This window comes from Pinus tabuliformis, chromosome 1_2 (assembly GCF_031772625.1).
Source record: "Pinus tabuliformis cultivar Carrire ecotype Pingquan chromosome 1_2, CPIR1, whole genome shotgun sequence".
Lineage (NCBI taxonomy): Eukaryota > Viridiplantae > Streptophyta > Pinopsida > Pinales > Pinaceae > Pinus > Pinus tabuliformis.
Genome location: NC_142298.1, coordinates 386,001,990 through 386,018,135, shown reverse-complemented (window position 1 = coordinate 386,018,135; position 16,146 = coordinate 386,001,990). Strand labels below are relative to the sequence as shown.

The 16,146-nt window shown below is 32.9% G+C and overlaps 2 protein-coding genes across 2 annotated transcripts; one reads left to right on the top strand and one right to left on the bottom strand.

Moving 5' to 3' along the window:
• The first annotated feature begins 1,335 nt into the window (after window positions 1-1,335).
• Window positions 1,336-2,274, top strand: LOC149205987 (serine carboxypeptidase-like). The gene is made up of 3 exons (XM_089393609.1): window positions 1,336-1,574; window positions 1,739-1,872; window positions 1,959-2,274. Exons 1-2 carry the CDS (start codon window positions 1,370-1,372, stop codon window positions 1,768-1,770), a joined length of 237 nt encoding a protein of 78 aa, XP_089249735.1. The 5' UTR covers window positions 1,336-1,369; the 3' UTR covers window positions 1,771-1,872; window positions 1,959-2,274.
• Window positions 2,275-12,929: 10,655 nt separating this feature from the next.
• On the bottom strand, window positions 12,930-13,729 carry LOC149205986 (protein RESPONSE TO LOW SULFUR 4-like). The gene has a single exon (XM_089393608.1). It carries the CDS (start codon window positions 13,634-13,636, stop codon window positions 13,250-13,252), a length of 387 nt encoding a protein of 128 aa, XP_089249734.1. The 5' UTR covers window positions 13,637-13,729; the 3' UTR covers window positions 12,930-13,249.
• Window positions 13,730-16,146: the final 2,417 nt, after the last annotated feature.

The window sequence follows — 16,146 nt, the reverse complement described above, 5'->3', positions numbered from 1 at the left end:
TTAGCTCTAACTGATAATTCTTTTTCATTGATTGCAACATAGTCTCCAAACATTTAGATTGACTGATCAATTGATAATAACTCTTCGTAGGAGTTTAAAGCAATTGAACTTTAAGCTTACAGTTCCCACTCGGCCATATGTATTCCTCCTCGGGTTTCTAAAGGCAGTTGATTCCAACAAAGTGGTAAAGTTTTGAATGAGACCACTTTTTATATTGTTGAAAGCAACCTGTGTGGCATTGATCAAATATACTTTCGAAAATGCCTCATAAAATCTAGGATTCATGTTTTAAATTACTTTTCTTTACTGTATTCCTAATAATACCCTGTTGTATTGACAAGTCGTACTATCTATTATTCAGATGGAAAATCTAGCATTCTTATTGGTTGAACTGTGTTTGCTTCAGTACATAATGAGCAAGTACAATCCATAAAATTTGTGTTAAGGGCTTTGAACACTTATCCGCTATGGAAGGCTTGTTTGTTGATGTGGTTTTTGAAATATTCAATGTATTTTTTAAGTTGTTTGTGCAAGCGTTTTCCATAACAGTAGTGAAGGCTTATCTGAATCTCAAAATATTGTGCATAGGTGATGCTTTTCCCTCCTCTAGTTAGTTCATTCTTGTTTATTGTGTGTTTTTACAAAAAATTTGCAGTATGGTCCACTTTTTATCGTTTTTGATAATATATCTCATGTATTTGATACTTGTAGACCTTTAATCCATAAAAAACAGCCCAAAAATCTCAGAAATAGACACCTATAAATATAAACTAGTCATCAAATTTCAAGGAATATTTTTTCATGGGGCTAAAATCCTATTAAAATTTGGAACAAAATGCATATTTTCATATTTATGAGATGTATACTTTGTTTACTGAACTAGATTTGTATGTGTTCATATTGAAATCTTGTTACTATGTTTTAAATTGCGAGAAGCTTGATGGCTAAATGTTGTTTGCTTTATGATCCTTAGTTACCATTTGTGAAGTGTTTTAAGTAACTGGTTACGGCTGATGTTATGTTGGATCCTTTATCGAAGGTTCTTAATGTAGGTTCTGATTATAGCCGGTGTGATAACTTGCCAGGTACTGAAGGGACTGTCACATGCTTTGCATCATACTTGGTGTGCACCTCAATTTTCAATTCCATTATGGCATTAGCTGGGAATATCAATGTAAGACTTAAATTCTAAATACTGGACAGCCAGACATTATGTTTATTTTATCAGCATTTTGTATCTTAAAATGTAGTTTGTCATCGTTGTTTTATATATCTTACGATATTAGTTTTCATTATTTTGTTTTATATTTTTCAGTACTATGATGTTCAGAAGGAGTGCAATGGTGGCCTGTGATATGATTTTTCAAATATGGAGAATTACTTAAACCAAGGTTCCGTTAGGGATGCCCTGGGGGTTGGCAGCCGAAAATTTGTCTCCTGTAGCCCCTTGGTTTATGAAGCTATGCTTACTGACTGGATGCAGAATATGGAAGTTGGCATTCCAACACTCTTGGAGGATGGTGTTAAGTTGCTAGTTTATGCAGGAGAATATGATCTCATTTGCAATTGGTTAGGTAATGATACTGTATACATATAACATATTGTTTTTGTTTTGGAGAATGACTTTATGATTTAGGTGTTAAGTCTGTTATTAACTTATTTGCAGTTGTGTTTTTCAGGCTTGTCAACCTAATCTTCAAAATTGAAAAGTTAATTGTTCAAATTATGTGTCTTTTAGGCAATTCAAGATGGGTGAATTCCATGGATTGATATGGAAGTGAGAATTTCAAGAAGGCACCTACAAAATCCTTCCTTGTAGACGATAAGGAAGCAGGTTTAATAACCAGTTATGGACCACTCAGTTTTCTCAAGGTAAAAGGCACTCGATGATCATCTTTGATTTCATTGTACAAGTAGATAATTTCTTCCTTACGGAATCTTCTATTTTGCTGCACCAGGTTCATGATGCAGGTCATATGGTCCCAATGGATCAACCAAAAGCAACCTTGGAGATGTTAAAACGCTGGACACAAGGAAGTATTACTGACGACAATTCTCAAATTTTAAAGACAGTGACGGAGATGCCAGAGAAGAATTTCGAGAGTTAGTTATCTGCTTAACTAGGAGTATTGCTCTCTTCACCTAGATTAATGTAAATATTTCTAGATTTGCAGTAGTGTGCATCCCCAAAGATGTGTATATTCTGATTTGGCAAAATAATTGTGCATTGGGACCATCAGTCTTGCTAACTTGTGTCAAATCTTTTGATGGCCACTTTTTAACTGTATAGAAATAATGCTTCTTATTGCTTACCAAGCCTTGTGGAATTATGATTATACATGGTGTTAAAGTTATATTCAAGAACATGAATAGTATGTCCTATGTTCTTATTCCAGCATGTTTTGATGTCCTAATGGATGAAAGAAATTGTAAATTCAACAAAAATATTTGGTTAGAGTCTCGGGGAATTCAAAACATGATGCTCTTAGCCTACATTCAATTTTATTGACAATGACATGAAAACATTTATGTTGTTTGCAATCATACAACGGATGCCAGTATTGTCTACCTATATTTGAATTGGAGGCTATGTGGTTTGGCTGTGTTTCACTTCTCGTTCGTTCTATTATTTTATTGTTGAATATGCATGTTTCCTCTTTTTGCCTCTTATCCCTTTATAAGCCTCTTGGACATTAAGTGCTTGGCATGGAAAGATATGTCCATAAAGCGCATGGACTATCTACAGTCCATCAATGCTTGTTGCTGCTGCTGTCTACACTGCTCGATGCACTTTGAGGAAGGATCCATGTTGGAACAAAACACTTACCCTTCATACAGGCTACTCTGAAAGTAGACCTGAAGTAAGCCTTAAAATTTTTAAAGCATCATGCTTTTACTAATTTTACCCTTCTAAATAAATCCTACTCCTAGACATTTTAGATTTCTTCATCAATTACAGGCAGGCATTGTTGATCAGCTATGGCCAGAACATTGTGTCTTGATCAACTATATGTTGGAACTCAGCTACTAACACCCTGTCTGAATTGAATCTTTATCTAATACTAAGCGTCTGGAGGCGTACGCACATTTTGTTAACTCTGTACATTGAGGTAATAAAATTTATATGCATTGTTCCAGGGAATGTGAGTATTTCATGGTTGATTTTCACCTAAATACGGGAGGAAATAAGCTGAGAGTTGTTCATAAGAAGTATTCAGATCGTTGTAGCAAGTCTATCTTTTAGCAACTCTCAAAATTTCAGAATGAGATTGCATCACATGACATCGGCTGACATAATACATTTTAGATGGTCTTTTTTGGATTGCAGAACTGATGCTTATGGGATTCATCTCGTTTCTACTCACCATTGGAGAGAAGCCCATTTCTAAGATTTGTATACCGAAAGGAATGGCTTATAGTATGCTTCCATGTTAAAAGGAATAATCAATGGCTCCTGCTATCGATCATTGTTCTAAGGTGGACACCAAACTCTATGTTGCGTATTCGAATTTCCCAATGCTATTAGATGTTACTTAGATCGTGTTAGTCCATTTGATATGATTCAAGATATTTATGATAGTTTGATAATTATTCATTCCCTCTTGATTCAAGGGTAAGTATCCTCTGGTCTCCCTCACTGGCATGAACCAGCTCCACTATTTCATCTTTACGTTGGCAACTGTCCATGCGTTATATAGTGTCCTAACAATCGCCCTAGCAAGAGCAAAAGTAAGTGCCATGGGAAATAAATGATCTTCTCCCATGTCATTCAGTTTAAATTTTTTCTCGGTTTAAATTTGCTTTCATATCTTCATGCGTTCGAAACATCTTTAACTCAATAGTTTGAACTATGGACATTTATTTTTTTTAAATAATTTTTTATATTGTCTCTAGAGAGACAATAGTTTGAATTATGGACATTTATTTATTTTTAAATAATTTTTTATATTGTCTCTAGAGAGACAATAGTTTGAATTATGGACATTTATTTTTTTTTTAAATAATTTTTTATATTGTCTCTAGAGAGACAATAGTTTGAATTATGGACATTTATTTATTTTTAAATAATTTTTTATATTGTCTCTAGAGAGACAATAGTTTGAATTATGGAATTGTCTCTAAAAAGACAAAAATGTAATTGTCTCTAAAGAGACACAAATGAAATTGTCTCTAGAGAGACAAATCAAATTGTCTTTATAGAGACAATAATAATATGTGTTCTATATTGTCTTTATAGAGACAAATTTTTGAGACATTATATTTTGAGACACCTGCTTAGAGACAATATTTAAGACAATATTTGAGTTTCTTTTTGTCTTAAGTTAAGACAATTGACTCAAATATTGTCTTAAAACCCCCCTACATGTAGTAGTGCCTACAAATATAGAATGATTATGCTGTGTGGGACGATGGTCGCGCTCGGATTATGATTAGAGTAGGGCGCCCGTGGATATAACATATTTCTAAATAAAAGAAAGATCGAAGGGAATTGAATAAAAGTGCAGAAGAAAATACTAAGACCAATAACTAATGTTTTTGGCCCAAGTGTATAAGTGTATTGATGATTACTATTTATGTATTTATAAATGTATTTTATTTTATTTTTAAAGGTTTTTAGCATATTTTCCAATTTAATTTGCTCGGAATTTAGCAAAATTTTTTTATTGGAATCACCAATTTGATTTGTAAATTCTACCTAGTCTAAAAGTTCCAATAATTTTATAAAGCATTGAATCTATTTCTACATTCCAAAGCCATAATTTCACAAAAAATATTTAGCCAATTTTCAACTTAAAAACTTCAAAATTAGGCAACCCATATAAAAATATACTAACAAACAAAAATTGTTATCATGAATATTTTATAATTATAGTTGTTTTAGCAAAATTGATTAATTTTCCAATTATGACCACATTACCTATAATTTGAAAATACCAAACATACTGTATATTCTAAACACATCAACAATTAAAATTTCAAAAAAAACATTTTAATTATTCGCATTTAACGTGGATTGACGTAGATGCACTATGTGACCCACTATGGAGGAGATGTAAGAGAGAAACTTAGAATTTATTCAATGTTCAACTTGGAAGTGACAAGTGTGTGTTTTGAAATGAAAATAAATAGTCATTACATTAAAAACGATATTAATTATAATAAAAATAATAAACAATATTAATTATAATAAAAATGATTTGTATTATTTTAAAAAATAAAATTAAAAAAATTTATTTTCAATTATTTTATATCTATATTAAATAACATAGGTTAAAAAAAACTTATATTTTTATTTCAAATATAAGAAAGATGTAAACTACTTTTACTTTTTAAAAATATTTGAATATAGAATTTAAAAAAATTATTTGAAAATTCATATTAGTTAATGTATTTTTTATATATTTATATATAAGAAAGACACACATATTTGAAAATTAAAAATTCCAATTAAAATGTGTTTTTATTCAATTTTTAATATAAAACTCATATGCAATATTTAAAAAATATTAATAACAAACACATCACATATTTCAATATCCCAAAAAATAAAGATAATTAAAAATTTAAAAATAATCTCTAATATAATTCATTCAATTCTTAATATCAATTTATAATTTATTCAATTCTTAATATAAAATTGATATGTAATATTTAAAAAAATATTCATTGTAAATCATAAATAAAATATTTTAATTTCTGTGTTCAATGAAATATGTGTAATTATTTTAAGTTTCAGTTGTGTAGTGTACACAATGTGAGTGCACAAGGGTATTTTCAAGGCATTGAATTTAGTTATGCATTATAAAATATAATTTAAATAATGAAAAGCTACATTCTCACATATTGTTGAAACATTTATCAGTATGTTTCTTAAAGTGAAGGAGATGTGTAATTTCTTTTGTCCCCAATATGGGGTATATATGTGTGTGTGTTGCTTAAAGTGAAGGAGATGTGTAATTCCTACAAAGCCTAACATGGATTATATATATAGAGAGAGAGAGAAATCAAATTTCTTGAGGTGCAAAATTTTCTTCAAGTTTACACTTTTAAAAGAAGATTGTACTTCAAGAGATTTGATCTCTATCAAAATTTGATAGATCTAGAGTTATGATGGATCAATATGGATATATATTGGTTAATAAAACATAAAAACTCTCTAGTAAGAAAACCTATTTTTCATGACCTTCTTTATGAAGGCTTTGAGAGATAATCTTTCCATGTACTCCCATGTATTCCTTGTGTTGTTAAATAAAGTTATAGGATTTTTTTAAATTAAGAGTGTACTCTCATTTCTTTTGGGCATATTTTTTAGTTAATTTTTCTCTAATTCTACTAATAATTTGTTGGGATTTATGTCATGTGCACAATTCTAATTGTTTCATGGAATTTTATGAATTTGAATCCATTTATGTATGTAAAAACACAATTTAAATAACAAAAATTGCAATTTTACCCAAAAGTATATCCTTCAAATTTTAGCAAAAACAAAAAAACCAAAATGTCCAAAATTAAATAGTGTCAAAATTAAATTATTAAATTTTGATTCCCAAATAAATATATATATATATATATATATATATATATATATATATACACTGGATATTTTGTATTTAAAATGTTTTGTTCTTAAGTTAATTACATTACATGTCTATTTTGGAATAAGTCTTTTAGAATTTTAATCTAATTACCCATAATTATTAAGTAGATGGTAGGGATTTGTTAATTGATTTTACCTTGGCTTATTGAGGGGAATCATTGTGATCATTGAGAGTCAAATCTAGTAAGCTGACATGTTGTAGCTCTAGAATGCATTAACTATGTTGTGCTCTTAAGCGAGCGGCTAGGTGACAACAACTTCTCTCTTGCCTTACGGGTGAGAGGGAGACTGATTTTTCTTTTCCCAGTAGTCTAATGCCCCTCTTAAGTGGGCTAGTGAGTTGTCTCGAATGCCCTCTTAAGTGAGTCTATATTGTGGGTTAATCAGGGACAAGGTACCCACAACCTCTCTTTTCTCCTCTTATTTGCTCATCTTAAGTGAATCTATATTGTGGGTTAATCAGGTACCAAGTACCCACAACCTCTCTTTGCTCCTCTTCTTGGCTCCTCTTAAGTGAATCTATATTGTGGGTTATCCAAGTACCGATAACCTCTCTCTTGCCTTTCTAGAGAGACATGACGAGCTATAATGACATGATAAATATTATTATAATAGCTTCATGCATATGAATATTGTTGTATCTGGTCCTCAGGTTTAGAAGTATGCTTATTTAACCTATATGGAATATTTTAGAATATTCTTAGTTGTATTCACAAATCAAGGGTTGAGATTTATCTCAAAAGTAGTTTTGTCTTTTTATTGTTTTAATTAATTGATTAATTTTAAAAGAAAATCATATAAACATGTGCCATATACACATGAATTATGATTTTTTAGGTATATTGTATTAGTAAGTGATGGTATTGACCCATAGAATCGCCATGGTTAAACAATTTTGTTACATGTTTTTTTAAATGTACTCATATATTAGTTATTTTTGACTTGATAATAATAATAATAATAGTAATTTAAAATAAATTTTACAATTTAGTTAATTTTTCAAATTTTTTTAAGTTTTGGTAATGTGAGATGTATTTGAGGGTGTTTTGATGCCTATCAATATTTACCAATCATTTAATTTATATAGCTATATAATTTGAACTTAATTAGAATTTTAATTCATATTTAACTCTAAAAAAGGTTCATGATTTTTTAAAATTTTGGTAATGTGAGATATATTATGTGATCTATATTGATATAGCTTCTTCACACAACTACAACAAAATTATACACACAACAAGAGTTATTACACTAACTTTGATACTTGATGTTAGGATCACAAAGCACCCAGAGAAGTGGTGGTGTATAAAGACACTATTGCTTGATCCCACTTACCATGGAGCTTTTTGGCCTTTAGATAGGCTACATTAAACATGAATACCATGGGACAATCCATGGGCACCCATAAACCTCTGATGACTTACTAGAACCACCCTAACAATCCCCCCTTAAATTTTATTCGGGGATATTTATTTATTTAATATAGTATTAATTCTTATTATTTTTTTATTTAATATAATTCTTATTTATTTAGAATTAATACTATATTATATTAGATATCATTTTTTGGGATTCAACTGCCTTAAAAAAGTCATTCATCTATGACCATTTCCATGAGAGGTAGTTATAACTATATTATATTATTTATTTATTTAAAATTAATTATTTATACAAAATTAATCAATTAATTATTGTAAATTATTATTAAAATGGCATTATTTCCACATAATTATTATTAATTAATTTTGATGTTGCATCTTCATTTTTAGAATTTTGATGGGTCCTAGTCTGTCCTCAAACGTGGATTACTATGGATAAACCTTCAAAAGCTATTTCTTTAAAATATAATGTAGCAATATTTTAAATTTAATAACTAAATTTTAGCGAGTTGTCTTTACTCGAACTTTTTGGAAGCTTTTTCGGTCTAATTTCTCTAAAATCCAGTAGGAATTAATTGAAATCACAAACTTGATGGGTAACCCCTGCACATTCGAAGTGCCCTAGGGTTTTTCAGGGTGTTGAATCCATATCAAAAGCGAAAAATTCACGTTTAAATAACACATCAAGATTTCACCTCAATTTTTTCCACCAAAATTCCAAAAGTCTCACTAAAGACAACTCGAAAATTTAGTATTACATTGATACACGTCTATTTTAGAATAAGGCTTCCAAAATTTTAATTTGATTTATCAGTACTTATTATGTGGATGGCATGGATTTAATATTCCTTAAATATTCTAGAATATCTTAAGTAATATACTCAAATCGAAGACTGAAATTTATTTCCAAAGTTGTTATGTGTTTTTTTCCTTTTTAATTAAATTCATTAATTAAATAAAAAATCATATGAAAAAGTGAAACGAGTTATGGCCTTTTGGGTATGTGATATTGATAAACCCTTGTACTATGCTAAGATATTGTGGTTACATATGAGTGTGTGTTTTTGGCATTTTTCTTTAACATATTTTATAATTTTAATAATTTAAAATTTCAAAATATTATTTTATGTTTTTCAATTAAATTTATATATGAAGCTTTGAAATATACTCGTTATGAATATTAATTTTCACTTGAATTTATATAGTAAAATAGATGTTAATTTATAAGTGTTATTTACATTTTATATAATATTTTTTATATTGGAAATACTATAAAAAGAATTTGTAAATCAAGTTCCTATTCATTCTTCCAAAAAAGAGTACATCAAAAGTAAAACACAAGTAGTCTCACCTTGACCAAGTTTGTTGACTACCGCTGACAGCAAATGACAGTGCAACAGAAAAACATCAAGTGACAGAGTCCACAACTTGAAGGGCCAGAAGCACCAATAAAAAACAAGATAAATAAAACACTTGTAATCATGTTAGTCATCGGAAGTGATGGAATTTGGGTTGCCTGGGGTTGTTCCTAGAGACAAAGGAGGGTGGAAAGAGCATTAAGTGTGCTCTTCGAAATTGGTCATCAAGGCCTACAACATTTTGACATTTTCAGATAACATGTTTTGGCCTCGCCAGACGACCACCACATGGTCCCGAGTATGGCACTAAAAACACTGCATCTTGTTCAAGGTTGCAATTAGCTCTATGTGCTCCCCCTGCCTCACTCGCTTCGCAGTTGTCATTCAGTCCAGAATTGATTGACTGAGGCCCCGACAACACTCCATGCAACATACCTACTGCTACCCACGTCCCACATGACGCACCACCCCCTGACTCATCACTTTTCCACGGCAAGCCGACCCACCACAATGTTGACCCCCTCGACCGCCGATCGAACCTCCCTAGGCGTTGCCACCCCTTGCCTCTGCGCACCCCCAACATTTACCTCCCACTCTGCCACATTCGTGGCCAACTGAGGTTGTCAAGCTCGAGCGACCCACTTTGGATCCACCATGACCTGAATGATTGGGGATGGGAGCCAGCGCCACCTGGGAGAGGCTCACACCTCCCTCTGGACTGCCCGAATTGTGCTTCATGCGCAGTGAAGAACGAGACATGCGAGGAGTAGGGTGCGTGTTGATCCACCTGAAACTGAAGAATAATTGCACCAAAGGAAAATTCACCCCTCCTACCAGTAAGACCACCTCCAGTCTCTCCAAGATGGACTCAAAGGATCTCAGACTCACCATAGCAACAGACAAATCTTCAACACCTACCCTGAGAAGGTCACCCGTAAGCCAAACGACCACCCAGAGAATAATGCACCCACCCGACAAACGCCACCAAGCCTGAATAGACCTGGAGAAAGAAATAGTGGGGGTGGCTAAGGCCTTATCCCTCCAATTCAATGAGGAAATCACCATACTCCAATTGCACAGCAGGAAAATCCCTAGACCCCTTCTAAACCTGCATTGCTCTAGTAAAACTAATTTTCTTAGTCGACTCCTCTATTCCACAGATTTAACTCACAAATCAAACCAACAATTGTCAATGGTAGACCCTGTGAATGCAAAAAGGAACTTCAGTGGCTCAAACGTCGCCTCTCTCAAACCATGTGTCCACGGAAACAATCGTTTACCTGCTCTAAACTCACATACCAAGTTTCTTGTGATAACGAGAATCTACAACTCTCAATAATAATTGCACACCATAGCCAAGCATCGCCCAGGTGATAACAGGTTTTAACACCGTCCATTAACTCACCACTGATGCCACCACCTGCAGAATACCATGCGAACGAATGTTTCACACAAGGTTCTTTAAACTCCCTCGTACTCAAGGTGCTTGGAGAGGACCGAGAGGTAGGTCCTCGGACTTGCAGCGACGCGCCCTGCATCAGATCCCACACGTTCCTTCGGGGACTGCGTTCACTCAATTCAACACCCCATCAAGGAATTGGAAACATTATAGTTACGATTTGAATCATTATAATTTAAATTTATTTTAATGTAATATATAAACTATATTTTTTTTTTCTTAATAAAAATATTTACAATCTATTTAAAATATAAAACATAAAATATACTTTAATAAGATTTGATCTTCTTAACATATTATATATTTTGAATAGATCTATACTAATATCACGATTAAAAAAATATAGGCATTATACTCATATATTTTTTAAAAATTGAAAGAATGTAAAATTGGTTTAATATTTTTTTAATCACTACTTTCGTTAAGAAATATGATTTTTTTTTGTGTTTGCCTACAATAAAATGATATTTATGTGTGATTTTTTTTTTAATAATTTGTATTATGTATTTTTATATTTTTTTTGTTTGTTAAATAATGTGAGTCTTAAGATGAGTGTAGTTTGATTAGACATGCTCTTATATCATTTCTAACTTTTAACATGGTTAGATTTTTTACTAATTTTTCCCAATAGTGCTTTAACAAAACACCATATTACTATCTATTTTATGCTCAGTGGGCACCAAGCATCATGTATTTCAAAACACCATATTACTGTGTATTTTCAAAACGCCATATACATCATGTATTTCAAAACACCATATTTATTTCAAAACACCATATTACTATCTATTCTATGCCCGATGGGCACCGGACATCATGTATTTCAAAACACCATATTACACTCTATTCTATGCATGGTGGGGACCTAACATCATGTATTTTTATCAATCTTTCAAAACACCATATTACACTCTATTCTATGCATGGTGGGGACCTAACATCATGTATTTTTATAAATCACCTGCACCCAGAGTGGGACACACCATACCTTAGCATGGTTGAACTTTTGACCAACTTTTTTCCCAAGAGCTCCTTAACAAAACACCATATCACTATTTATTCTATCCTAGGTGGGCATCCTGTATCTTCATCATTTTTTTGGGCTGGGAATTGTGATCAGTGAGTTAACATCTAAGAGAGTGTCTTAACAACCCACCGCTCACCATTTATCTAAGACCCACCCCTTGGACATAGTATATTTTTATACTATTTAAATAAATATTTAATATTTAATATCATTTACATATTTATATGATTATTTCTTTTAAATAAATGTAAAGTTCATAACTTTCTCTTAAGTAAATATAGATTAATTTTTAAAAATACATATTATAGAAAGATAAATATATATACAAGATAGTAATTAGATATTATATTGTACTAGTGTAATTATATAAATTAAATGACTAGTAAATACTAATAGGCATGAATCAGTTCATAGAACTAAAATAGCTAAAAGCTAAAAAATTATAACTACTCTTATTATTATTATTATTATTATTATTATTATTATATATACAAATCATTAATTTTAGAAATGCATCCCCATTTTCTCATGGGGATTTATAATCTATAAATAAGGTTTGTTCCAATATCATGGCTCATCAATACCACATCCAAAAAATCATAATTCATTTCATATAACAAATGTTCATATACAATTTTTTAATTAATGAATTTAATTAAAAAGTTAAAAAACAAATAATTACAAATAATTACCTTGACAGTAAGTCTCAATCTTTCATAATCACCTAATAATGAATCATAATTAAATTAAAATTGTAAAAATATCTTAAAATATTTTATGGAGATCAGCGCTATACCATCTTACCATCTGCTTAATAATTATTGATAACTAAATTAAAAGTAAAAAACTTATGGACTATAAAAACATGCTAATAAATTTGTATAAATTTGAATACTTCTATAAATTATATATTTTATATAACATTCATTGTTTTGATGGAATTTGCCTAAAACTTTACTGATTGATTATTCTAAAACTTTTGTTAAAATGATAAAAGAAAAGATTAATTCTGGTTAAAATGATAAGAAAAAACATTAAATTGTAGAAAAAAGCAGGTGTTTAAGATTGGAAATTTCTACTGAACTTTCTAATCTCTTTAAAATAAAAGAAACACACCATTTATTTCTTTGAATTGAAAACCACAATCTACGGCTCAATAACAACCCAAACTGTGTACCAATTACAGGCTACTTCAGTTTACTAATTCACAATATCTGGCTATCAACCATGATCGGTGGGTGGGGATTCAGACAAATTAATGCCTATGAATTCGCAAGCCTATTGATATGGAGCTCACTGATGGGTCACATCTGATTCCGTTATTTTCGGATACATTTCTACAATTGTGGATGCCACTAGATGGACCCCTCGGGCGTTTACACCAAAGAATGGAAAAAAAAGATGGCACGCTATAACATATACGCACATTTAGCCACGGTGTTGGAGCTTATCATTCGCCTCACAAAGAAGGCGCTCCGCGTGTTTGAGGCGCTGCGTGAGAGAAATGATTTCTTGATTGTAAGCCCGCGCTTGTTCCACAGATTCCGCCTCAAACTCTCCAAGCTGACTGCACAGACGCTCCTCCGCTTCTCGAACAGTTAGAAAGCGTAGCCTGGTTTCCTCCAGCTCCGCCCTCATCCCCGCCTGCTGCCTTCGGCTCTCCTCCAACTGCTGCAGGAGGCGCTGGTTTATCAATCTCAAATCCCTTATCTCCTCTTCTTTCTTATCCTCCACCCCTTCACTGCCAATCTTGGCCTTCGCCTTGGGCTTCTCTAGAGGAGTGGCAAAGGAGAAACCCAGAAGTCCAGGAGCCATTTCTCTACTGCTATTCAGAACTGTCACAATGTATCTCTTATAAAAACACGCAAACGCAATGAAAAGTTTATTTCACACGCCGGTCAAGGTTCAACGCACGTCTAATCCCCTATTTATAGAACTAAATGAGCTCTCAAGAGAATTAGCCATTGCAAGAAGGATTGATTAGTGTCCACATCCAATGAATCTAAAGGAAAGCCCTAGATTACGCCCATGGGCTAAAAATGAGAATTATTGTTCCAATATGGGAATTCATGAGTGTCCAGATGCAATGAACATAAATGGGTACGGCATTAGGTTACGCACATGGGTGGGTGCCTACTTTGTTAGTTTGTATGACGTCATAGCTTACGCACATATTTCAGAGTACGCACGGCCAATTAAAAAAATTAAATGGAGGGTTTAAATTTCAAATCATAGGTTAGACGTACACAAACGGTACTTAAGTTTTCAGTTAAGATTTTATACAAAAGTTAATTGCAGGTCAGGTTGAATTAGTACTTAATAAATATTTGTCCACATTCAATGAACCTGTGGGGGCCTACTGCCGGCTCCAGCAATGAGGTGAAGTGGTGGATGATTTGTAAGATGAAGTGGATGTCGTGGCAGTTGTCGGTATCAAAACAAGAATATCCGGCGGATCGAAATAATAGAATAAACAGTGCACACCGATGCGATGGTGATGGTGATGGTGATGGTGATTGATGAATGGTGATGCGTAAGAAGAATTATTTTGTGATAAAAAGTAGTAACAAAAGAGGGCGCCCGTAAATAGAATGATTATGTGTGGCCGTGCTCGGATTATGATTTGTTTGGTAGATGACATTAGAGTAGGGGCCCGTGGATGTAATATATTTATAAATTAAAGAGAGATCGAAGCGAATTGAATAAAAGTGCATAAGAAAATGCTAAGACCAATAACTAATGTTTTTTTGCGAGAATTTGTTGGAATTAACCGTTTGATGGTTGCATTTTACAAAATTCAGGCTTTCTAATCATTTCCGAAAGCATAAATTTATTTATGCATTTAAAATAGTAAAAATTATAATTTCACTAAAAATTGTTTAACCAAATATAAGAAAATGCTAAGACTAATAATTAATATTCTTTTCCCCAGAATTTGTTGGAATTCACTGTTTGATGGGTGTATTCTACAGAATTCAGGTGTTCTAATATTTTTTGAAAGCACTAAATTTATTTATATATTTAAAAACTAATTTTAAATAGCAAAAATCACAATTTCACTAAAAATTGTTTAACCAAATTTCAATTAAAAATACTTCTAGCAATGGACTTGTAACAATATGTCTTGATAATAACTATTAAAGAAAGCTCATATGATTCATTGACAACTCCTCATTCGGTATTGCAACAACCCTGAGGATGGATGGACTCGCATTGGTAGTCCGAGACGTAGGTTCTTTCAAAAATTATCAACAAGTTGACAACTCCTAATTCGGTATTGTAACAACCCTAAGGATGGATCAGTGTCCATGCCGAATGGGTGGACGTCATATGGCGCACAGGCAGATGATACATGGGACAAAGAATAAGGCTGGCGGATGGGCTGCTAATTATGTGGCTAGCTAGGATGCGACCAGGTACGCTGGCGGCACGCACCACTGTTCAGGTACCCCTCCTCTTTTTATGCCATTCCCATCCTCTGAATTAAATTCTGATAAATGTGATTACTTTGCCCCTATTGTGGTTCCTTCATCTCCCTAGACATCCAATGGTTCTGGCTCACCTATTGCCGATGACACTTCTTTGTCCCCATTAGAAAATATCTCCCATAAACCTTGTGTTGACCCGCCAAATATGGGGTTAACTCCTCCCCCTGTGACAACATATAACGTCATCTCCCCAACACACATCACGTATATCCCTACACCTTCCCTCCCCTCATATCACAACTATCCGCGATGACTTGGACTCGACCTATTACACCTACTTCACTCATCTCATTCCCTACACACTTGGTGGGCAATGACATTGACTTCTTACTCAATAAGAAGACCCTGGATCTTCGTACAGTCACTATTCACAAACCATTTTGTTCTATGTCATCCCACATTTGTCCCACCTCGGCAGGAAACATCACGGTCCACCGAAAACATAGCTAGGATAGTTGTCACTTCAGAGGATGACTAAGGACCCTTCCTTTCAGTCTGTCTGATACACATGCACTAGTTGATGTGCCCATCACATCGTCCATCATCCCTCAGGTCCTTAGAGAAAATGTGGTCGCTCCTGGGCTGTAATGAATTTCATTCTATCTATGAATATTCGAGGTCTGTGGTCTGCTACAAAATTTTTGGCCCTCAAAGAACTCTTCCTCTCGACCTACCCCTACATCATCCTTATCCAAGAAACTATGCACTCAGCACAACATGTGATTATATATTTCAAGAAGATGCTTCCTAATTGGCATATGGCGGTGACAGATGTTGCAGGCCTCTCTGGGGATCTTGTCGCTCTATGGGACCCGAGATGGGTATATATGAAGGTTT